Genomic DNA, 24,318 nt, shown 5'->3' with positions numbered 1-24,318 from the left:
TTTCCCTCTGTCCCTCCCCCACTCGCGCTCATGCTCACAAATGCTTGTTCTCTCTCTCAAAAATAAATAAATTTAAATTAAAAAAAAAAAAAGAAAAAGGGATTCTAATCTCGATTTCTCCAGGTACATCTCCCATGGGGTACAGGTAATGAGGAAAGTAATTAAACTTCACTTTCAAATAAAATTTCAAAAAGTCAGTTTTCTTAAAATATCATCAACTCATTATTCATAGACACATAACCCCTAGGAGAAAATATAATATAGTGGCTTAGAACAGTCTTTCTGGTCAGACTGCCTGAATTTAAATTCCAGGTTTGTTTGTTTTATTATCATTTTTTAATTTTGAGAGAGACAGACAGAGCGTGAACAGGGGAGGGGCAGAAGGAGAGGGAGACAGAGAATACCAAGCAGGCTCTGCACTGTCAATGCAGGGCCCCCGATGCAGGGCTTGATCATGACCTGAGTCAGACTCTGACTGAGCCACCCAGGTGCCCCTTAAATTCCAGTTTTGTCACTTATTAGTTGTGTTGTGACCTGGACAAGTTACCTAATCTGACCTCTCCCTGTTTTGGTTTTCTCATCTATAAAATGGAAAAATAATAGCATCTTTATCTTATTGGATAACTATAAGGACTGAAATGATCCATATAAATTCTTTAGTAACTTCTGACATGCAGGAAAATACTCTATTATTATCATTCTATCTCTACAGGAAAACACTCTACTATTGTCATTCTATCTCTACAATACAGATTTTCTTTCTCAAAATGAATAAAAATACTCAATATTCAGTAATTCTCATGCAGAAAGGAATCTATTGCTGCCATATCATGAAACACATGAAATAATTAAAATCAGAGAAAACAGTAGTCACATATGCATATCTGACGGTTTCTCCTACTCCAATAGTTTCATATTTTTTGAAAGATACCATTGCTAGTGTGATACCCAAAGAGACATATAAGCTATAATTTTAAATCTAAAAAAACTAGCAAAATACTGAGTCAAATATAATCAGAGCACTAAAAAACTAAGCAATACACTAACATTATGCCACAGTTGAGATTGCCTCTTCCTATAAATATAATTACTTGCATATAATTAGTCAACTTAGAGCTCCAATTAATTAAAAATTCAAAAATATGGGGCACCTGGCTGACTCAGTTGAAAGGGCATGTGACTCTTGATCTTGGGGTTGTGAGTTCAAGCCCCACCTGGGTACAGAGATTACAAAAAAAATGAAAAAATAAACTTAAAAAAATTTCTAAGGGAGCCTCAGTGGCTCAGTCAGTTAAATGTCTGACTTGAGTTCAGCTCTGGTAATGATCTCAGATCAAGCCCTGTGTTAGGCTCTGCACGGACAGCATGAAGCCTGCCTGGGATTTTCTCTCCCTCTCTCTCTGCCTCTTCCCTGCTTGCATGTGCATACAGGGGGTCTCTGTCAAAATAAATAAACTTTAAAAAAAAATTCTAAAATGAAATGAGTTGAGAACCTGATCCATGAATGGATGGTCATCACATGCCATTATGGTGAAATGACCAAAAAAATAAAAGAATATTCCTATTTAATATGATCCTCTAGGCCCCAAACAAAGCTTATTTACATGATACCATTTGGACTTATATTACTCTAGAATAAGCTCTAAATTATTTACTCTTCTCCCTACAAGAACATTAGAAAAGCTTTCCTATAATGCTAATTTAAACGAAAGAGTAAAACACACAATTATTCAATTACCTTCAGATAATGAAGGGCACGTTCTAATTCATCCTTGGAACAGGAACAGACCAAATGAGAAAAAATATATTTGAAGTTATTTATTAAAATTTCTCTACGATTGACATTTAACTGTTTTCCTAAAGTTCGAATGAGAGCAGAGGCTGCAGGGCTTGCTTTGGCAGCAAGGTCAGGGAGCAGAACTTGTAATGTCCTCTGAAAAAGAAACACTATAATTACTAAAAAGTACATTTGTCCAGGTAATAACATATTCACATAAGTTGTGTACAAAAATATTTTAAAATACCAAACAAATTTGGAGTCCATATGTGATCTATATAATTTCAGAATTTACCATTTATGCATTCAACAGATATGTACCAAGCATCTACTATGATTCAGACACTACGGATGAAGCCGCAAAAAAATAGGCAAGGTCTCTGATGGCACAGAGTTCACATTACAGCTAATGTAGAAGTATAAGCCAATACATAAGTAGAGAAGAAAATTTCTCATGAGTATGTGTTAAAATATACTCATGCTCTAAAGGCAGAAGTTCCAAGTTTGATTTTTTATTTGAGTTAATTTGGATTTTGACAAGCAACAGTAACCATAAATACAATATTTTAAGTTTTTTTTAATTAAAAAGCTGAAAAAAATTAAAAGTGCTGCAATATTAAATAAAAACATTTTAATGCACTCACCACCCTCAAATGGCAACAAATCTATTTTGATTTTGGTCTATTTCCTTTAAGATCTTACTCATTAAACAAATACACAATTCCAAACACAAAATTGTTGGCCTTTCATTTATTCCCTTCAACATGTATCTAAAGAACACCTACTACATGTCAATCATCATAGGTACTAGAGATATAAAAATAAACAAGACTCAGGCCCCTCCCCTCAGAGATGCTTACACCTTACTTGTGTTATGCCTTTGAACTTAATATTAATTCTGTAAGACTAATATAACATTATAACATAATCTACAAAGTATTAACAATTATTATATTAAGGGTTCCACAATGGTCTACAGCCCAAATGTTAGACATTTCTTTTCAGCATTTTGTGTAATTTTGTACTTCGAAAATGCTGCAATAAACATCTGTACTTTTTGGTTCCCAGAGGGAAATTACTGAATGAAAAGATAAGAATATCTTTATAATCCTTACTGTATACTATCATATTTCCTTGCAGGATTTGACCAATTTACAAGCAACTTAAGTTTGTTAAAATATAATAATGTTGTAGGGAAAAATACTCAGTCCTAATAGTATGGATCACTATTACAATTCACGAAGAGTAATGATAACTTTGTCTTTGGGAAAAGGTAAGAAGACAACCTACTCCATCTTTCAACCCTCAACCATAATGACGTTTCAAAGACTTCCCAAACCACTCCCTACCATAAACTCTGTCATCTGAATTCACACAGGATCATATATACCAATAATTTTGTACTATATTGCTCTAACTCCTTAGAGGTAAAAATGATATTAGACTGTGCATTACCAATGGAACCAATCATAGCACTAAAGACATAAGGGTTCAGTCAGCTGAATTAGTTAGCATTAATCAATTAGTATTAAATTTTCAGGATAGCAAACCATATAGAGAAATAACTCTAACACGAACTTAAATTTTATAACATAAGTAACATCATATCAAAGTCAAAAGAAAACATACATATTTGAAAATACAGGATCTACATGCTCCAGATTTTCTTTAAAATAAGACTAGAATGGAATAAACACAAAATACTGAATTGAAAACAGTTAAGTCAACCACACTTTGCAACTTACAGTAAGGAAACGATTAAGATCAGGAAAGTCAAAAACATTGGCAATTTCAGACAAGGTATTTAAAGCCATTTCTCTCTGGTGAGCCACATCTTGTTTCCGCATCTCAGCATTCTGGCATGGAGTACTAGGAAGTGCTGTCATCTGACTGGAGTGGAGAGATTCTACTAAAAACTAGAGCAAAACAATTTGTTAATTTTTTCACACAAAGAAGAAATTAAAAAAAAATATTTAGGGGTGCCTGGGTGGCTCAGTCAGTTAAGCCTCCAACTTCAGCTCAGGTCACGATCTCGCGGTTCGTGAGTTCGAGCCCCGCGTCAGACTCTGTGCTGACAGCTCGGAGCCTGGAGCCTGCTTCGGATTCTGTGTCTCCCTCTCTCTCTGCCCCTCCCCTGCTTATGCTCTCTCTCTGTCTCAGAAATAAATAAAACATTAAAAAAAAAAATTAAAAAAAAAATTTTTTTAATGTTTATTTTTGAGAGAGAGAGACAGAGAGAGACAGAGAAAGACAGAGTGTGAGTAGGGGAGTGTCAGAGAGGGAGACAGAACCCAAAGCAGGCTCCAGGCTCTGAGCTGTCAGCACAGAGCCTGATGCGGGGCTTGAACCCGCAAATGGTGAGAACATGACCTGAGCTGAAGTTGGACACCCAACTGAGCCACCCAGGCGCCCCAACACACAAGGAATAAAATTTAAAGACTACTTTCTAAGCTAACATAAAGGATAGTATCAATGCCCTAAACATATTACCTGAATTAGCTTACTTGATTTTTGTAACAACCTTCAAGAAGTAGATGATGTGGTTACAAATGGAGCAACCAGGTTTAGTTAAGAAATTTAAGTATCTTGTTAAGGATCACACTCCAAACAGGGCAAAGCCAGTATTTTAACATATCCCTAACTTTTCAGCCACGAGTTGAATCAACCTTTTTTATTTATGTATTTTTTAGTTCTTAAATAAAATTGTCTTTATTTGCTGACAAGATGATATATAGAAAAAATCCTAGAGACTCCACCAAAAAGTTATGTGGATAAAGAAGTAATTAATAGAGATGCCTGGGTGGCTCAGTCGGTTGGGCGTCCGACTTCAGCTCAGGTCATGATCTCGCGGTCCGTGAGTTTGAGCACCGCGTTGGGCTCTGTGCTGACAGCTCAGAGCCTGGAGCCTGTTTCAGATTCTGTGTCTCCCTCTCTCTCTGACCTTCCCCCATTCATGCTCTCTCTCTGTCTCAAAAATGAATAAACGTTAAAAAAAAAAATTAAAAGAAGTAATTAATAAATTCAGTAAAGTGGCAGGACACAAAAACAACATACAAAAATCAGTTGCATATCTATACACTAACAAAATATCCAAAAAAGAAATGAAGAAAACAATCCCATTTTAATAACATAAAAACTAATAAAATATATAGGAATAAATTTAACCAAGAGTTGAAAGACCTATAGCATAAAAAGTGTAAGACTTTGATGAAAGAAACTGAAAACACAATAAATGGAAAGACATCCTGTGTTCAAGGACAGGGAGAGAATATCGATAAAAGATCCATACTACCAAAGTCATCTAAATATGCTAGTGTAATCCCTATGGAGATCCAATGCGGAATTTTGGATATTCAGTGAATTCCCTATCAAAATTTTAATGGCATTTTTCACAGAAAAAGAAAAAAAAATTCTACAATTTGTACTGAATTTCAAAAGGCTCTAAATAGCCAAAGCAATCCTCAGAAAGAACAAAGCAGGAAGCATCACACTTTCTAAATTTTAAACTATGCTACAAAAGCTGCAGTAACCAAAACAGTATGGTACTGTCATAAAAACGGGTATATAGAACAATGGAACATTATCAAGAACCCAGAAATAAACCCTTGCATATACTATCAACTAATATTGGACAAGGGAGCTAAGAATACTTAATAAGGATAATCTCTTCAATAAATGATGTTGGGAAAACTGGATAATCACATGAAGGAAACTGAAACTGAACTTCTAGGGTGCCTGGGTATCTCAGTTGGTGAAGCATCTAACTTCAGCTCAGGTCATGATCTCATGGTTCCTGAGTTCAAGTTCTGCATCGGGTGAGCTCCAGCCCCATATCAGGTGAGCTCAAGCACCACTTCGGGTGAAGAGAAGCCCTGCTTCAGGTAAAAACATGAGCCCCACTTTGGGTGAGCCCCACTTCTCTCTCTGCCCCTCTGTGGGATTCTCTTTCTCTGCCCTTGCTCACTTGCACCCCCGCCCAAAACAAAGAAAGAAGAAACTGAACCTCTATGTTATACTATTCACAAAACTTAACTCAATGATTTTTTAAAAGATTTCTTTTTTTATATACATATACATTTTAATTTTATTTAAAACAAGTTACATATAATGTAACAACGATTTCAGGAGTAGAATTTAGCAATTCATCACTTACATAGAAACTAAAGTGCCTTCTACATAACATCAAGCCATAACAAAGTTTATCAGTAGAATAAAGGCTAAAAAAGAAAAGCATTTTTTTTTAATTTATTTATTTTGGGGGGGGGGGGGGAGAGGGGCAGAAAATCCCAAGCAGGCCTCGAGCTGTCAATACAGAGCCTGACTCAAGGCTCAATCTCAAGACCGTGAGTTCATGACCTGAGCTGAAATCAAAAGTCAGATGCTTACCCAACTGGGCCAACTAGGCACCCCAAAAAGAAAAGCATTTCTTTTCTTTAAAGTTTTATTTATTTATTTTGAGAGAGCGTGCACATGCACATGTACACTAGCACACATTCCACCTAGGATGGGACAGAGAGAGAATCCCAAGCCAGCTCGATGCTGTCAGCACAGAGTCCAATGTGAGGCTCAATCTCATGGAAGCGTGAGATCATGAGCTGAGCTGAAAACAAGAGTTGGACGCTTAACCGACTAAGCCACCCAGGCTCCCCCCAAAAAGCATTTAACAGATTAACAAGAAAGCATAGTAATTCAATATATTACTAAAAGATATTCCCCTCTCCCATTCATAATATACATCTTTAGAGCAAGATCATAAAATATAAAACTTGTAAGTTTTAGGTTCTCTTAAATAAACTGAATACATCCTTTAAAAATATACCCTTTAAAGCAAGACAAATAAAACGTATAAATGGTTTTTTGTTTGTTGTTGTTGTTGTTGTTTTTTAACTCTTGCAAAGTATTGCTATTTACTGTAGTCAAGACCAGTGCTGACTCTCACCTGACAGATGGGTTTCTTATACTGGCTGAAAAAGTTCTGCAGTTTAACACTCTTAGCTGCAACCAGAGCTCTGATTTCTGTGTATGCTGCTCCAGAGACAGATGCTGACTTGGATAATAAACAATGCAATAAGTGCAAAAGGGCAAAAGGTACCAAATCTCCTTTTGCTGCCCTAAAAGATTTAAAAAAGGTTATCATCAATATCTCAAATATAAATGGAAATCCATAAAAAAATTCATGTTGATATCATATTTTTTTTCTATAATTTCACATCTCTCATATTACCATTTTTAACACCTGGCAAATAAAAAAGGAAGTATACAAACACTGCCAAATATACCTTCCAATATCCCCTGTTGTAAGAATCAAGGTATCCTTCAACTCATTATTTCTTGAGATTTGAGCATGTGTATATGCTTCCTTCATTCTTAAGACAAAAAGCTAGAATAATAAAATTAATCAGTTAAATTAGTTTAGAGCCAGATTAATGAAGACACAAATGTTTAAAAATAAAAAAAATCAACCTCTTTTATAAATCCATCTTCAGAGTCCAAGGATTCCAATATATGCTTGATATTTCCACTAAAAGCCACTCTAACATCCTTGTCTGGATCTTCCATTAAATTTAATAAAGTTCCAAGAACTGTTTTTACATCTGTTTCATCTTCTCTAAAATCAAGGTGCTTACAAAGATGATATAAATTATCTATGAAAGCTAAAGGGCGAGAGCATATAATACCTAATATTAACACTTCAAATATCAAAGTTTTACAGTAAAAATATTATTAATAAATATACAAAGAATTCTAACTTGCTTATAATGTCAGTTTCAATTAGTAGAAATTGTGGAAGACTAAAATGAATGTTTACAGATTAAAATTTACTTTATACTTAATAACAGTTATAAATAATTTAAATCTAAAATTCTAGAATTAAAATTTTTTTTAACATTTATTCATTTTTGAGGAGAGAGGGAGAGACAGAGAGAGAGAGAGAGAGAGAGAGAGAGAGAGACAGACAGTGTGAGTGGGGGAGGGGCAGAGAGAAAGGGAGATAGAATCTGAAGCAGGGTCTATCAGCAAAGAGCCTGGTATGGGGCTTGAACTCATAAACCACGATGATAACCTGAGCTGAAGGCAGATACTCAACCCAATAAGCCACCCAGGTGCCTCACTTCTAAAAATTATTTATTTATTTTGGGGAGCATGTAAGCGGGGAAGGGGCAGGGAGAGGGGGCAGAGGATTGGAAGTGGGCTTGACAGGCTGACAGCAGCAAGCCCGATGTGGAGCTTGAGCTCACCAACCTTCAAGATCATGACCTGAGCCCAAGTCAGATGCTCAACTGACTGAGCCACCCAGGGCCCCTAGAATTTTTTTAAGTTATAAAATGACTACTCATTTAAGACTTTGTACATCATTATATTTTACTGAGATAGACTTAAAAAGCACATTTCACTAATCTAAAGATCTGTGAACTATTAGCTTTACTGTTAATCCTGTATTACAAGATTTAGGGAGTCCTGGAAACTACCTATTATAAATTATTTTTAAAACTTGAGAACAAGTTGCAACTTTCTACCCATACAAATGGATCTTCTAAGTATTTGTGTAAATCTCATGCTTCCAACAAACTCATACAACATTGCCACTGGAAAAGTGACTAAGAAGATACAATCTACAGATAGTCCTCAGTAGGGCAAAGCTTCTAATTATTTGGAGTTCCAAAGGTCCAAGATAGTGGCAGCAGACATATTAAGAAGCTTCCCCAGTCTCCCTAAAAAGCATAGGGAATACTGAACCTCACGATATTGGACCAAACACCAGGTATGCCCAAGTTGGCAAATCACATGAATATTTAAAAATCCAAAAATTACTACCCTTGTTAGTTCTGTGATGCGGTCTAATGCCAGACAACCCATTTATAAATTACCATTACATGACCATTGAATCTATCAAGTAAGTCTAATTTCTTAAGGCTTCAGGCTAATTCTATTAATGATTTAAAAAAGAGAGTTTAGGGGCACCTGGGTGGCTCAGTCGGTTAAGCATTTGACTTTGGCTCATGTCATGATCTCACAGTTTGTGAGTTTGAGCCCCACATCGGGCTCTCTGCTATCAGCACAGAACCCAACATGGGGCCTAAACCCATGAGAACATGACCCGAGCCAAAGTCAGACACTCAACTGACTGAGCCACCCAGGCGCCCAGAAAAGGTTTTAAAATGTTAAATACATCAGGGGCACCTGGGTGACTCAGTTGGTAAAGTGTCCATCTCTTGATTTCAGCTCAGGTCATGATTTCACGGTTCGTGAGTTCCAGACCCTCACATCTGGCTATGTGCTGACACTGCGGAGCCTGCTTGGGATTCTCTCCCTCTCTCTGTCCCTCCCCCACTTGTGCTCAATTTCTCTCAAAAATAAATAAAGTTAAAAAAAAAAAAATGTTAAAACATTCATAACAAATCACTCACCAAGTTTCACTGGACTAGGTGTTTTTTTTTTCAGTAGAAAAAGGAATGGCTTGCAAACAGAAGCTTTTAGTTGAGAAGATGAACATTCATGTTGAGAAGTGACTTTTAGGCTCTTACAGAATAGGTCAATATGTCCATGTTCAGAGAAAGGTTCTGTTAAAGAATTTGTCAAATGAAACATGCCATGAAGCGTACAGACAAGTTGACCAAGAATAGAGGCAAATTCTTTCTTGACAAAGTCGGAATCATCTTTGACTTTATCTCTAGGGAGAAAAAAGAAAATACACTAACTAAACCTTGCTTAATTTTGTGGTCTAAATAGTCTTGCTTAATTTGGGGAAAAAGTAATGGTAAGACAAAGCCTAAAAGGAAGAAAACTTAAATTTTAAAATAAAAAGCAACATTTGTTGCATACACTCAGCAATATACATATATTTGCATACACTATGATCTTTCCAAGCAAGTTATATATTCAAATTAAAACATTAATACATACATAAGAATCTTGGGAACTCTGTTACAAGAATTCTGCTGCTGCAACAAGATAAAAAATCCATTAACACAACTAGCCCGGATTACTTCATGGGAGCTCTGTAGGGCCCAGCTATAAACTGCTGTTCTCCATTCAAGGAATATTCTTCTTGGAAATAAAGTTAGAAGAAACACACACTGTGACTGTGCCTGTGGTGCTGAAAAAATTAAGTCTATTAAAAACTATTTCTAAATATTAATTTTAACTTATATACATATCAATATACACATTTATATATATTTATACACATTTATATTTATACACATATATATTTATATACATCCTACACATTTATATATATATATCCATTGTCATAAACTCAAGTAACATCTCAAATATATATATTTAATTAAAAGCTCCTTTTTAAAAAATAAAGCACATGCACTGAAAAACATCTACGTACAATCCTACTACATATAACCAGAGAAATGCAACTAAAAATCACATCCATCAGATAGTTAAAAAAAAAAAAAATTCTTTTAGTTACCTCCTTACCATTTTTTTCTTTTTTTTGACAGCAAACATTTTAGTCTGACAAAGTGAGGATGTGAGACAATAGAAATTCTCTCCTATTTTGCTAATAAAAGGAATGTAAACTGGAATGGCATCTTTGGAGAACAATGTGGCAGAATACTTGGGGTGTGCAAATCCTATAATTTTTTCAATTTGTTACTTTTTAGATGTCTAATTACTTTTTGAATTGGTAAAAATGTACTTTTTAAATTAATGAAAAAAAAATAGCAATGTGTTAGAAGTCCCATATAGACATGAGTTAAACCACACACACAGAATTTTGTGACCACTTACAGCAGCTATCAGAAATCCTCTGGCTTAACGCTAGAAGATTAGTAGCAAATGTAGTCAACTTTAAAGAGCCATCATCAGAATGGGAATGAATCCATGGAAGTGAAAGCATTCCACATAAATCTTCCAGTATATGATCTTCAAATGAAGTTTTTACTACAGAAACACACAACAGGTGATTATAATTTTTCCTTAATCATATTTAACTGTGTCTTGTTGCTCAATAAAAATAGATGTTCTAAACATCAAGTGGAATTACAGCATTCAATAAACAAAGATTCTTAACATAGAGATGATGTTCTGAGGTCTGTAACCCAAAGAAATTAAACGTGACTTTACAAAGACACGCATCCATGCATTTTCTCAGCATTCTTCAGAAATTCTCAAATAAAAAAAGTTAATAGTTATATTCTACACTGATGACCTTTAAAGGTTGTTTTTTTCTACTGTTTATTTATACTCACCGTGAATATAAATTAGAGCATCATATATTTTCACCACTTTATCAATAACTACCTCCAGGTCAGGTTTCTGAACAGATTCCAACAAACTCCTACAGCTCTTAAGCGCTTTTGTGTAAAAATCCAAAGACATCCAAGTTACCACTACTGAAGGTTTCTTCTTACATTTCTGTTGACAGTCCTTGAAATTATGGCTGCAGTTAATACATTTTTAAGAAACAGAATTACAATAAATTTGTTATAGTCCAACCTAATATTGCAGTTAAGTCAAAAGAAATTGTGAGTATAAAACTAACACAAGTTTAAACCAATTCAAAGTAAATATGCAAGTCAATTAATATGCCATTATTATTTTAAGCTTAGTCTCTTTACATCAGTCCTAGGATTTGGTAATTAAAATAATCTACAATATTTAAATGCAGTATCCCAGGCCTAAAAAATGACAGAAGATATCCCTGCATAATTATTAACTGGCTTGGTAAACCCTTAATTATAGAAGAGTAGACTGCAGTCTAATTAGCTATTCCTTCAAGTTGTTTCAAATTCTAAATGTAATACAATCTGAGGTAATATAGTTTCTCTAAAATCTCTTTCATAACTTTTTATTGGCTAATTAAGAGTCAGAAAATACAGAATAAATGACCATGTAAAAAGTTAACAAAGAGTTTCAGTCTATAACTTGGCAGTAAAAATAAGACTACATCTTCAGAGATGATTCACACTTGCTTTTTCTGATAGAATAATTAACCATCTTAAAAGTACTAAACTGAAAATATACTTCCAAGGAGTTCTAAATCCCTACTCCTATTATCAAAAGGAAATGTTCTTTTGGCTAAATGTTTGACTAAAAGAACAATGAGTTTTGAGTTATATAAAAATGTGCTCTGCTACTTTCTAATTATATGTGCGCAGGAAAGTTCAGACAGAGAGTCTTGTTAGAGGAAGTAATTAAGAGGAACTGGAACACCAGGTTACCCTCGAGCTGGACCCAGAACATCAGAGGCTCCTCACCCCTTCTTCTCCTGTCCTTAGAATATATACTCTACCTACTGGTCTCATAGTGGGAGCTGTTCCAAAGAAAGAGCCTGGAGAAAGTAAGGTGTTGTTGAGACCATCTGGACTGAACACATGACTTAGTCTCAATTTCTCTAAACCTCAATCTCCAATTTGTAAAGTAGGCATAACAGCATTTACCTTATAGAACTGTTGTAAAGATTAAATATTATATGTATAGTACTTAATACAGTACCTAGCATTTAGCAGGTGCTCAATAAAAAACAAATTACCTTTCCATTTCACTAAAAAATGTATGTTCTCAGGTCACACAAATTGAGTGAATAATGAGGTCTCCTAAAACAATACATCCAAATTTATTACAGAAAACCCACCCAGAAAATACAAGTTGTTTTACCAGTCCATGTTTTGATGAGAACAATGAACAGTACACAGAGCAGTCAGTTGTAGGATAACCGTGATTCCTTCTAAAGTCTCGATAACAGGATTCTTTAGACTACCACATTCAAGGGAAATCTGAAGGGATTCAGCTTTCTGTTTCAGTGTACTCCATAATATGCTCTTTTTGTTCATATCCACATGTTTAATTCTGTAATTTATTATAACCACAGTGTAAAGATATTCATTGGCTCAAATGTGAAAAATATTTAAAACAAAACATAACATGTAATGCCAACTACTGAAATTTATAGTACAATGTATTTAAAACAACTTTCAGGGCTAACTGCAATATGGGAATTCTTTGATCACATTATACAAAAAGTTTGTTAATGTATTTTAAACTGCTGACAGATATGCAATCTCAGAGATTTTTCAGATACTAAAAAGTTAAATTAGACAGGCAAGTAATAACTTAAAAAATCTTTTAAGTAACCTTATGTAGCCATGTTATCTTTCATACTTGAATGGGCTACAAGTATTAAAATATTTCAAGCATTCCTTTGACTACCTTTAGAAAGAACAATGGTATGTATTTAAGTCAAAGCACTTAACTAAAGATGATTTTTAAAAGTGAATAAAGTTTTATTAAATCACTAAATACAAACTGAATGAAGGTCATACTCCTCAGTCTGTTTTGGTGGTCTTTTGGAAGAGTTTAGAGATGAGCTGAGTCGACGTCTTTTGGATGATATTACATCACTATTACTGCTGAGGTTTTCCTGTTGAATTTGGCACTGAACCTCCTCAATGATTTCCATACTTTCCATTTTTAAGGCGGCATAAAGTGGGCCCAATAAATACTGAGAAAGTAAAAATAATTTCAAAAACTATCTCTTAGAAAATGTTATTAACAGACTGCAAAAATTAATTAGGTTGTAAGTTTTTTAATAAGGTAAACTATTTTCAGAGTCTCATCAGGTAAAACAAAGACCTAAGTTAATCTATATAATTTCACAACCTATAAATAGACATATATGTGGTTCTGTACCTACAATTATGGTTGTACAGTCTTAAAAGTCTTAACATAAATTCTCTCATCTGTTTTTCCTTCCATCAAAATACTACAAAGAAAAATTCTATAAGGGAATTACTAAACTCTTTCATACTACAAATCCAGCAAGACTTTTAGATAAAGTATTTACTCAAGTTACTGCACATTTTATTGTACTGCCTGTCTCTCACAGTCCAAATAAGAAAAAAGGCATATTTTGGCATGATTAGTACTATGTAATCATAGGTTTCCTACAAGTGATTGATTATAACATGCCAAAGATAAAATCTAGGTGAGTGCTCAAAGTTTTTGTAATTAAGTTGATAACTGGCCCCCTTTTAATAATGCACTAAACATGCTTACACTTCACAAAGCCTACTTTAAAACCTGCTACCCTATTGGCAGTTCATTACCAACTTAGTGAACAAATCTTTCTCAAATCAAAGTAAAAATTCAGAATAAGGAGCCAAAGTGGATTGTGAAAATCATTCCATTCTGAATATACATTATTAAAGACAATCTATTTTCTCACTAATACATCTGACATATATGCTTAAGTTATAAACAAAATACATACTTATTAAATACACTTAAAAATGACTTACCTCTGCATCTACCTGAAATCCAAGCACATCCACAAGAACTTTACAAATGTTTCTCACATAAACCTTCCTGACTTGTAGAGCAGATTCATACCCAGCTGGCACATATTTAAGGAAATACTGCAGTAAGTGGCACAAAGCTGCTTTTAGCAAATCAGACTTAAGCCGCATAAGGACACCATCTTCAAACATGACACAGAGTTTTTCCAGCAGCATATTTAAATAGACAGGTTCAATATTTCTATAAGCTTCTGCTTCAAAGGGAAATAGTGTTTTTATCAGCTTTGATAATGGCTCTTCACAGAGTTTCAACTGGTCAGCATCCATTTCTACAAGATGTTTTAATAATTCCAAAAATGACCGGAAAAAAGTGCTGGCTGGTTGTGCTGGTAATCCTCCAAGCTTAAAGAGTTCAGTTAAAAGGCTAATTGCTAAGGATTTAATTTTTGGACTACCATACTCTAGCAGCATACAACCTATCTGCCAAAGTAAGAGTTCTTGCCTTCTAAAAAACACAATTGCAATAATACGAATAAGAACTGTTAATAAGGTGACTTCAATAAATTCTAAATTTTGCATGTTCATGAATTGCAAAGGAGCTGGTTGTAAATATCCCACACGTTCATCTAATTGACTTAAAAATCGGCTAACTACCACTGGCCATTCCACAAAGTGTCCCACTGCATTTCTTTTATGGAGGCAAATCACATCTTCAAAAAGATGCAGTAATTCCTTTGTTAGTACTCCAAAAATTGCAGGACTCTTGCTTTTAAAAAGAAATAATAATGAGCAGATAACTTCACAGATTTTCTTGTGTAACGTATGACAGGATGGAGTTGCTGCAATCCGCAGAAGTCTTGTTATGATCCAATTACTGAATTCTTTGAAATAAAAAAATATTAAATAAGTCCATCAGAAATGTTAATTAATTTGCTAACTGCTTGATGATTCATTAAAAAAAAAATTTAATGTTTATTTATTTTGGAGACACAGAGACAGAGAAATAGAGAGAGAGCGCGAGAGCAGGGGAGGAGCAGAGAGGAGACACAGAATCTGAAGCAAGCTCCAGGTCTGAGCTGTCAGCACAGTGCCCAAAGGGAGCGTGAACCCACAAACCGTGAGATCATGACCTGATCTGAAGTCAGACGCTTACTGACTGAGTCATCCAGGTGCCCCTGATGATTCATTTTTAAAGTATAAACTTCACTAACAAAATAGTCTAAAACATTCCTTACACAATGGAAATACTGAACAGTAATTTAGAATACCAATTTTCAAGTCTAAGTCCTAGCTTTTCACTTATTGGTTGTGTGAACTTTTCATCTCTCTGAACCTCTGTAACTTCATCTGTAAGAAGGGAGTCATAAGGGTTACCATGAGAATGAAGTAAGATGATATATGTGAAATTCTCAGCATAGTGCTTGAAGTTCAACAAATGGTTACTATTATCACTCCTTCAACAAATATTTATTGAGTGCCAACTCTGTCCCAGGTGCACAAAAACAAATCAGTCACAGTCCTCCTGATTCCTGTAATACAGTTTCTAAAACTTTTTGATCACAACTAAGATACATTTTATATCATGACCCAGTTTACATATGCATATTTATTTTATTTAAATATATGAAACAAAAGTTTCATGAAACAGTATTTATTACATGCAATGTATTATGATATTTTCGAATTACATTTTATCTTCATAACCTATTAATGGGTTGTGACCTGTTATTTAAAAAAGTGTAGTAAAGAATATAGACAGGGATGCCTGGATGGCTCAGTCAGTTAAGTGCTGACCTCAGCTCAGGTCATGATATCCCGGTACTTGAGTTCGAGCCCTGTGTCGGGCTCTGTGCTGACAGCTCAGAGCTTAGAGCCGGCTTTGGATTCAGTGTCTCCCTCTCTCTCTGCCCCTCCCCCACTTGCGTGCACACACTCTCTCTCTCTCTCTCTCAGAAATAAAAACATTTAAAAAAGTTAAAAAACATTTTTAATACTCTATGCATTGTACAGAAAAAGAGATGATAGCTTTACATCTTTTTATAAGGAGGCCAATAAAGGGGCAAAAGTAGTAGGAACAATAAGGATAAAGCCTGGAAAAAAGTTTCAACATCTAGAAGTTGTTCTTAAAGGGCTAGATAGGAAATATTTTAGGCTTGAGGGCTTTATGGCTTCCATGTCAACTACTCAATGCTGCCTTTCTAGTAGTTACAGTAGATATATATACAGTAATATACAGTAAGTAAATATTAAGTAAAAACATGGCTTTTGCAATAAAACTTTGTTTACAAACACAGGCAGGAGGCCTGTGGGCCATGGTTTGCTAATGCCTGATCTAGAAGAAAGAGCTTATCAAAAACGGAAAAAAGAAAACTGCTTAAGTGTCCAATGGCAAATAAACAAATTTGGTTATTTCTGTTCCATCCTGGGTATCTAGTTTAAAACTAAAGAAAACAATAAGGATGCACAAAACAAAATTAACAATTACCATTTTGCTCCTTCACGTTTATAGCAAATTTGACCAGAATATGTATAAAATGTATGTTATAATTTAGAAGAGCAGAAGAGGGTAAATTTCATAAAACCAGTTGCAAATGAATGCACAAATAGTAGGACTCACCAATACTGTCTTTGACCTCATTTTGCCCTTGGCTTCCATTCACATTTACAAACATAAGTGGGGAGGACTTCATTATATGCTGGATGAAATCAAGCAACATCACAGAGGTTGGCTGGGAGTCAGTTTTCTTTACAAGTTCTAGAGCAACTAAAATAATAAAAAATTCATCTTAAAGAGGCGTGACAAATGAAATGACAGTTCTTTTGTTAAAAAACTAGACTTTGGTGACCAGTTGTTAAAAAACTAGACTTTGTTGACCAGAATTGTGTCCAATACAGTGCTCAGGATAAACTGATGGGGCTAAACTCCATGGTCCTATCTTTCTAATTTTAAATGTTTAAAAACCAGGCACATTCATCTAGTATACATCCATTCACCAAATATATATTACAGGCCTACAATATGCCTGGCACTGTACCAAAATCTGAGGGGGAAAAAAAAACTTTACCTGAACAGGTGAGGGAATCAGATAAATAAGCTGATAGTTATAATATAGTATGTTAACTGCACTAATCCACCGTGCAGGAAGTGAGTGTCTGGGAAGATGCTGTGAAGGATTAGATTCCTAGATGATGAAAAGTTGGTCAGAGAGGTGAAGGGCAAGTGATCTAAAGAGAGGGAAGGGAGTACTACATGAAAATACATTATGCAAGTAGTTAGTAGCCCTTTGTTGTTTTTCAGCAACTTGTAATTTTATTGACTGAAAAAAGAAAGGCTAAATGACTATTATTAAGTCATTAAATTTGTGCCAAATTTGAAATTAAATTTATAAACCATTAGCCAAATGCTACTTTATATTACCCCTTCTGTGTAATTTTAACAGATGTGACCAATGGGACACCACCTTGCCAGGTTGGTAATATTTGTTTTCTACACTGCCACAAACAGGAAATAGTTATTTCAACAACTCACTGGAACCTCTTACCTCCCACAAAGTCACTAACTTGTAAAGAATATTTAAATGGCATTTGTTTCTCAACCACTAGTGAAAGACCTAGCTAAAATAGGGTGCACATGATTAGAAATGGCCAACTATTTTTTATCTATTATAATACCATATATCAAAGAACTCCATAGCAAGTAGCAGAAAATGTAGGAAAAGCAGGAAAATAGAATTACTTTAAGCGACTGAGCCACCCAGGTGCCTAAAAACTAGAATTACTTTAAATGCTTAAGTCATATTATGTACTAAGTTAATATTGTAGGGGGGCCTGGGTGGCTCAGCTGATTAAGCATCTGAGTCATGATTTTGGCTCGAGTCATGATTTTGGCTCAAGTCATGATTCCAGGATCACAGGACTGAGCCCCATGTTGGGTTCTGCACCGGGTGTAGCCCGCTTAAGATTCTCCCTCTCCCTCCCCGTGTATACATAGTGCATGTAGTCTCAAAAAAAAAAAGCTAATGTTGTAAGTAATTTGTTTGAAAATAGTAACTATCATAGATACTAACTCTACATTTAAAACTACACGGACAAAAATGCTAGCATAATGTATGTATGAAAAAGAAAACAATTTATAAAACTTCTATAAGAAATAACTGTTTCTTACCAACGTTTACATCTGTAAGTATTCGGTCAATGAACTGACATAGAATTTGTCTTGGCTTCTGTACAACTGTATTATATTCCTCTGGACTGGCACTAAAACACAAATAAAGAGTTTTTAACCCTTAAAGAGACAATTTCATTCGTAAAAAACTCTCTAAAGTTGAATTTATCAAATGTGTTTAGTTTTAATGTTGACATTCATTGTATCCTTCTGTTTAAAAATGAAAGAAAAATCTAAATACATGTTACTGATTTAAAAGGGAAAAAACATGCTAAATGACACCACAGGTATCCAATATGCAAAATCTAGACCTGCCCTGCCCAATACGGTAGCCATTATTGATGTAGCTATTGAACACTTGAAATCTGGTTAGTCCAAATTGATACGTGCTTTAAGTAAAAAATATACATCAGATTTTGAATATTTGGTACCAGAAAATATATATCCATTAATAACATTATATTAATTATATGTAGAAATGACAATATCTAGATATACTGAGTTAAAATATATTATTAAAAATTAATTTCACCTATTTCTTTTTACTTTATGTAATGTCGCTACTGGAAAATTTTAAATTCTACATGTGGCTTGCATTTTATTTCTATTGAGCAGTGTTGATCTAGTCTTGGCTACAGAACAGTGTCTTCAACAAATAAATTCCAAAGGCAAAAAAAAGGAGGGAAAGGAAAAGGAAAAACCTATAATCGAGACTTAAGAGCCCTATCAATCAATGATAATCTATGATCCTGCAATGGATTCTGATTAAACAAAACGAAACCCCCCAAAAAAACAAAAATAAAAACTATTAACAAACTGTATATGACAAACTGGGAAAGTTTAAACACAGACTAGATATCTGATGTTATTAAGAAATTACTTTGGGGGTGTCTGGGTGACTAAGTCAGTTGAGCATCTGACTCTCGGTTTCAGCTCAGATCGTGATCCCAGGGTCGCACTGGGCATGGAGCCTGCTTGAGATTCTCTCCCAATCTCTCTCTCCCAATCTCTCTCTCTCTCTCTCTCTCTCTCTCTCTCTCCCCTTCTCTCTCCCCCCCATGCCTCTCCCCCACTCAAGTGTGCACTCTCTCTCTCTAAAATACAAAAAATAAAAAGTCTAAAAAATTTATTTTTTTATTAAAAAAATTTTTTTTAACATTTATTTCTTTTTTGAGACAGAGAGAGACAAGAGTGTGAGCAGGGGAGGGGCAGAGAGAGAGGGAGTCACAGAACCCAAAGAGGCTCCAGGCTCTAAGCTGTCAGCACAGAGCCCAACATGGAGTTCAGACTCACGAAACCCAAGATCATGACCTGAGCCAAAGTCAGATGCTTAACTGACTGAGCCACCCAGGCACCCCCAAAATTTTTTAATTTAAAAGAATACATATTTTTAGGTGCAATAATGGTACTGTGATATATTTTAAAAGTCTTTATGCTTTACAGATAAATGCTGATATTTATGGATGAAATGATGTCTAGAATTTGCTTCAAAGTTGGAGCACCTGGTTGGCTCAGTTGGTAGAGCATGTGACTCTTGATTTCGGGGTTATGAGTTCAAGCCCCACATTTGGTGTAGAGATTACTTAAAAGTAAAATCTTAAAAAAAAAAAAAAAAAGGAACTACCTGGAATTTGCTTCAAAGTAGTATGAGTTGAGAGAAAGAAGGGCATGAATTGATAGTTGTTGGGTAAAATGGGCAAATGATATACTATTTTTCTTCTTTTGTATGCTTGAAATTTTCCACAATGAAAATTCAATAAAATATTAGGGAAAATTACATACATGAGTATTAGGACCAATCAAGAAAAATAAATATTAAGAGGAGATACAATAATTAAGCAGAGCAATAGTATCCTAGAATCAATGAATTAAACTTGAATTCCATGATTTGGTACAAACCAGCACAAAACAGCATGTAAGAATATAGTACAAAGTCTGTATTCTACCACATAGGATGAGGAATTCTAGTCATTCATATAATCAACAAACATTTACTGAGCACCTATAATGTGCCACAGTACACACCAAAAACAATCTCTGGGAGAGGTGACAGGTTAGTGGAGGAGACTGATAAGTCAACCTAGCCCTCTATCCAGGGTGGACTGTGAGGCCATTCACCAAAAGAGTTAACACATGAGGAAGCACAGGTCCGGGGAGAAAAAACAAAACCAGTTTTAGAAACACTGAATTTAAGGTCTCAAGAGAACAATCTAACAAAAGATTGTTAGAATTAAAGTTCTGGTCCTTAAGGGGCACCTGGCTGGCTCAGTCAGTAGAGAATGTGAGGTTTGGTCTCAGGGTCATGAATTCAAGTCCCAAGTTGGGCACAGAGTTTACTAGGCGGGGGGAAAATTAAAGCTCTAATCCTCAAGAAATATCTAGCCTAGATATATAGATTAAATTATCATTATATAATAACATCTATTAAACAAGGCTAAACATTATCTGCATTATTACATACTTCACAAGAAATAAGTTAGGGACATTAAACTCTAATTTGCATATGAGGAGCCTGACATTCATGGAGATTTATATAATCTACCACCACTACAGCTAGTAGTAGTGGAAGCCCTGAAAATTAGTGCAGAGTAAGAAGTAATAAGAAAGCCAAAGAGAGAACTTTAAGTTAAAGGAGCCACGAAGAAGAAAGGGAAAGAACCAGAGAAATAAAAAGAAAAATGTTATGAGGTATATTCTAGAAACAAAGTTAGAATTTCAAGGAGGGAGCTGTCAACAGTATCAAATTAAATTAGTTTGTTAAAATGTCCTTTGAAATATTTTTTATTATGGTCAAATATACTTAACATTTATTTTAACCATTTTAAGTGTACAGTTCCATGGCATTATGTTCTCATTATTCTACGCTATCACCACCATCTCCAGAATTTTTATCTTCCCAAATTGAAACTACTAAGTTACTGAAATTACCAGTATTTACACATAACCTTAGGTATATAGACTCAAAGACCAAGTAGTTTTATTTTTACATGAAAGTGAAAAAAACTTGGTACCGTTTATCTTATTATTTAAACCAGCCTTGGCCAATGGAAACAATGCAAGTCACATGTGCACTTCAAATTTTTCTAGTAGCCACATTAAGAATAGAAAGCCACGTGGGTGGCTCAGTAGGTTAAGTGTCCAACTCTTGATCTCAGCTCAGGTCTTGTGATCTTAGGGTCGTGAGTTCCTGCCCCACATTAGGCCTTGCACTGGGCATGAAGCCTCCTTAAAAAAAAAAAAAAGGGAGGGTACCTGGGTGGCTCAGTCGGTTGAGCATCGGCTCAGGTCATGATCTCACAGTTTGTGAGTTCAAGCCCCACATTAGGCTGTGTGCTGACAGCTCAGAGCCTGAAGCCTGCTTTAGATTCTGTGTCCCCTTTCTCTGCCCCTCCCCTGCTCATGCTCTTTCTCTCCGAAAAATAAATAAACATTAAAAAATTTAAAAAAGAGAGAAACAAACAATAGTTTTCTTCATAATATATCCAAAATATTATTTGAACTGTAACTGATATTAAAATTTAAAAAAAAATTTATATATATAGAGAGAGCGTGCAAGCAGGGGAAAGGGGCAGAGAGAGAGAGGGAGGGGGGAGAGACGGACGGGGGAGGGGGGGAGAGTGGGGGGGAGAGAGCGAGTGAGAGAGAATGAGAATCTCAAGCTGACTCCTTGCTCAGCATGGAGACCAACATGGGGCTCCAATCCACAACCTGAGCTGAAATCAAGAGTTGGATGCTCAACCAAATGAACTGCTCAGGTGCCCTGAAATTACTAAAGTGATTGTTTTACCTTTGTTTTTTTTGTACTAAGTCTTTGAAATTCTTCTCAACTTAGACCAGCTGTAGTGGCTACCATATTATATGACATCACAGATTTAAATATAACAAAAATTTATAAAGTCTGAAATTACAAGGTAACATGAATTGTTTTAGACAAAATCAAATGAGTTTGTCTTTATACACTAAGTGTAATTTAGCAAGTATCATTTAGAAATGTGAATGAGGAGGTGTGTCAGGAGAGGAATCAGGACCCTAGGTGGTGGTTGAGTTTTCTACGAAGTTTAATTTTGTATAAAGATCATTCCTATTATTTGTGTCATTTTTGGTCAGTTTTTTAAAAAGGTGAATTGATTATCATTCATTAGATGTACTATTAGAATAATGACTCATGGGAGAGTGAGCACTTATTATACAATCTCTACCTTGGAATGGAGCTAAGAGGGTATACCTTTTTCAAAAAAGTAGGGGCACGTGAGTGGCTCAGTCAGTTGAGCATCTGACTCTTAACCTGAGGGTCATGATCCCATTGTTTTGTTTGAGCCCTGCATCAGGCTCTGTGGCCACCATGTGCGGAGACTGCTTGGAATTCTCCCTATCTCTCTGCCCCTCTCTCCCACTCGCTCTCTCAAAATAAATAAACTTAAAAAAAAAAGTTTAAAAAAGTAAACAGGTAATTTTAACACAGCATGGTTGTATTAATAGAGCCAAGATAGAACACAAGAGGGTCACTTGGCTCTGAGCAGAGCCTATCAGTCAAAGCTCCCTGAAGGAAGTGATACAAACCTAAGTCCCTAAGGGGCTAGGCAGGTAAAATAAGGGAAAGGAGGAGTATTCCAAGCAAAAGAAACAGCACGAGCAAATGCTCAGTAGTTAAGAATGAACACAGGATGCTCTAAAAGCTATTAAGAGGTTCTATATGGCCAAAGAAGAGGGAGACAGTAAATAGATAAAGCTGAAGAGCGACTATAAGGTCAAAGTTCAAAGAACAAACTAAAGAGGTTGGATTTTGTACTGAAGGCAATGAGACATCAAAAGGTTCTAAGTAGGAGTGAAGAGTCAACGTGTTTTGTAATTTTTTTGAGAGAGAGAGAACGCATGTGCGTGCACACACAAGCAGGGAGAGAAGGGAGGGAAAGGGGGGAGAAGGAGGGAGGGAGAGAGGGAGAGAGAAAATCTTAAACAGGCTCCACACTCAGCATATCATGCTGACTTGGGGCTGGACCCCATGACTCTGGGATCATGACCTGAGTCAAAATCAAAAGCTGGGCATTTAACCAATCGAGCCATCCAGGTGCCCCATGTTTTTAAAACTTGAATTTAATTACATTATTTCCCTGTTTAAAGCATTCCAATGGCTTCCCATTGCCCTTAAAATATAACTCTTATTCTGACCTGTAAGGTACTAAAGGATCTGGCCCCTGGCTACTCCTCCACCCTTAACTCTCACACCAGTCCCCTCTTTGCTTCCTGTGTTTCATCCTTCTTCCTATTCTTTTGCTCATTCCCACTTAGAGACCCTTATACTTCCCATTCCATTTCAGATACTGGCTTCTTATCATTCAAATCTCCTCTTAGTGGCTAATGTTGCTGCTCCCCAGACTTTCATCTCCCTCCCACTGCCCATTTAATATTTTAATGGCAACTATCACTGTCTGAAAATATCTTGTGATTATAATTTTAAGCAGGAAGGTCAGAGAAGGCCTCTCCAAAATGACATCTGAACAGAACCAGTCTGTTCAGAGAGAAGAAACAGCAAAGTGCAAAAGACTGAAGGCTGGAATGACCTTGGTGCATAAGGAAAAACAAGGCCAATGATATTGGAGCAGAGTAAGGGAAGGGTATGTGGCCACGAGGTCAGAGGCAGGCAGAGGCCAGAAAATGCAGAACCTTAGAAGCCTTGGGAGGAAGTTTGGATTTTATTCTAAGTGTGCTAGATAACTAATGGAAGGTTTTAACCATTTACATTTACTTTGGTTGCTAAGAAATCCATTATAAGTGGGTAAAATGGAAATGAAGAGATTAGCTGAGAAATTACAATAGCCTAGATAAGAAATTGTAAGAATAGCAGTGGAAATGGCGAGAAATATATTTTACTTTATTTTTAAGTTTATTTATTTATTTTGGGATAGGCAACTAGCAGGGCAGGGGCAGTGGGGGGGGGGGGGGTGGGGGTGGGGAGGAGGAAGGGAGGGAGAGAGAGAATCCCATGCAAATCAGCACTGTTAGCGCAGAGCCCAATGCTAGGCTTGAACTGATGAACTGTTAGATCATGACCTGAGCCAAAATCAGGAGTTGGGACACTTAACTGACTGAGCCACCTAGGCGCTCCAAAAAGTATATTTTAA

At 35.6% G+C, this 24,318-nt stretch overlaps 1 protein-coding gene across 1 annotated transcript in view; it reads right to left on the bottom strand.

The window, feature by feature from the left end:
* The window catches only part of ATR (ATR serine/threonine kinase), a 99,605-nt gene that overhangs the window by 71,836 nt on the left and 3,451 nt on the right, over nucleotides 1-24,318 (bottom strand). Inside the window, exons 2-15 of the mRNA XM_042955514.1 lie at nucleotides 18,197-18,288; nucleotides 16,649-16,795; nucleotides 14,035-14,912; nucleotides 13,060-13,238; nucleotides 12,395-12,586; nucleotides 10,987-11,177; nucleotides 10,526-10,678; nucleotides 9,683-9,875; nucleotides 9,187-9,449; nucleotides 7,241-7,431; nucleotides 7,057-7,157; nucleotides 6,717-6,888; nucleotides 3,523-3,693; nucleotides 1,739-1,933 (exon numbers count right to left, since the gene is read on the bottom strand). Coding sequence (XP_042811448.1) covers nucleotides 1,739-1,933; nucleotides 3,523-3,693; nucleotides 6,717-6,888; nucleotides 7,057-7,157; nucleotides 7,241-7,431; nucleotides 9,187-9,449; nucleotides 9,683-9,875; nucleotides 10,526-10,678; nucleotides 10,987-11,177; nucleotides 12,395-12,586; nucleotides 13,060-13,238; nucleotides 14,035-14,912; nucleotides 16,649-16,795; nucleotides 18,197-18,288 — 3,118 coding nt within the window. The remainder of the gene's footprint in view (nucleotides 1-1,738; nucleotides 1,934-3,522; nucleotides 3,694-6,716; nucleotides 6,889-7,056; nucleotides 7,158-7,240; nucleotides 7,432-9,186; nucleotides 9,450-9,682; nucleotides 9,876-10,525; nucleotides 10,679-10,986; nucleotides 11,178-12,394; nucleotides 12,587-13,059; nucleotides 13,239-14,034; nucleotides 14,913-16,648; nucleotides 16,796-18,196; nucleotides 18,289-24,318) is intronic.

Source organism: Panthera leo, chromosome C2 (assembly GCF_018350215.1).
Source record: "Panthera leo isolate Ple1 chromosome C2, P.leo_Ple1_pat1.1, whole genome shotgun sequence".
Lineage (NCBI taxonomy): Eukaryota > Metazoa > Chordata > Mammalia > Carnivora > Felidae > Panthera > Panthera leo.
The sequence above is the reverse complement of the archived record's forward strand: the minus strand, read 5'-3'. Positions and strand labels throughout refer to the sequence as shown.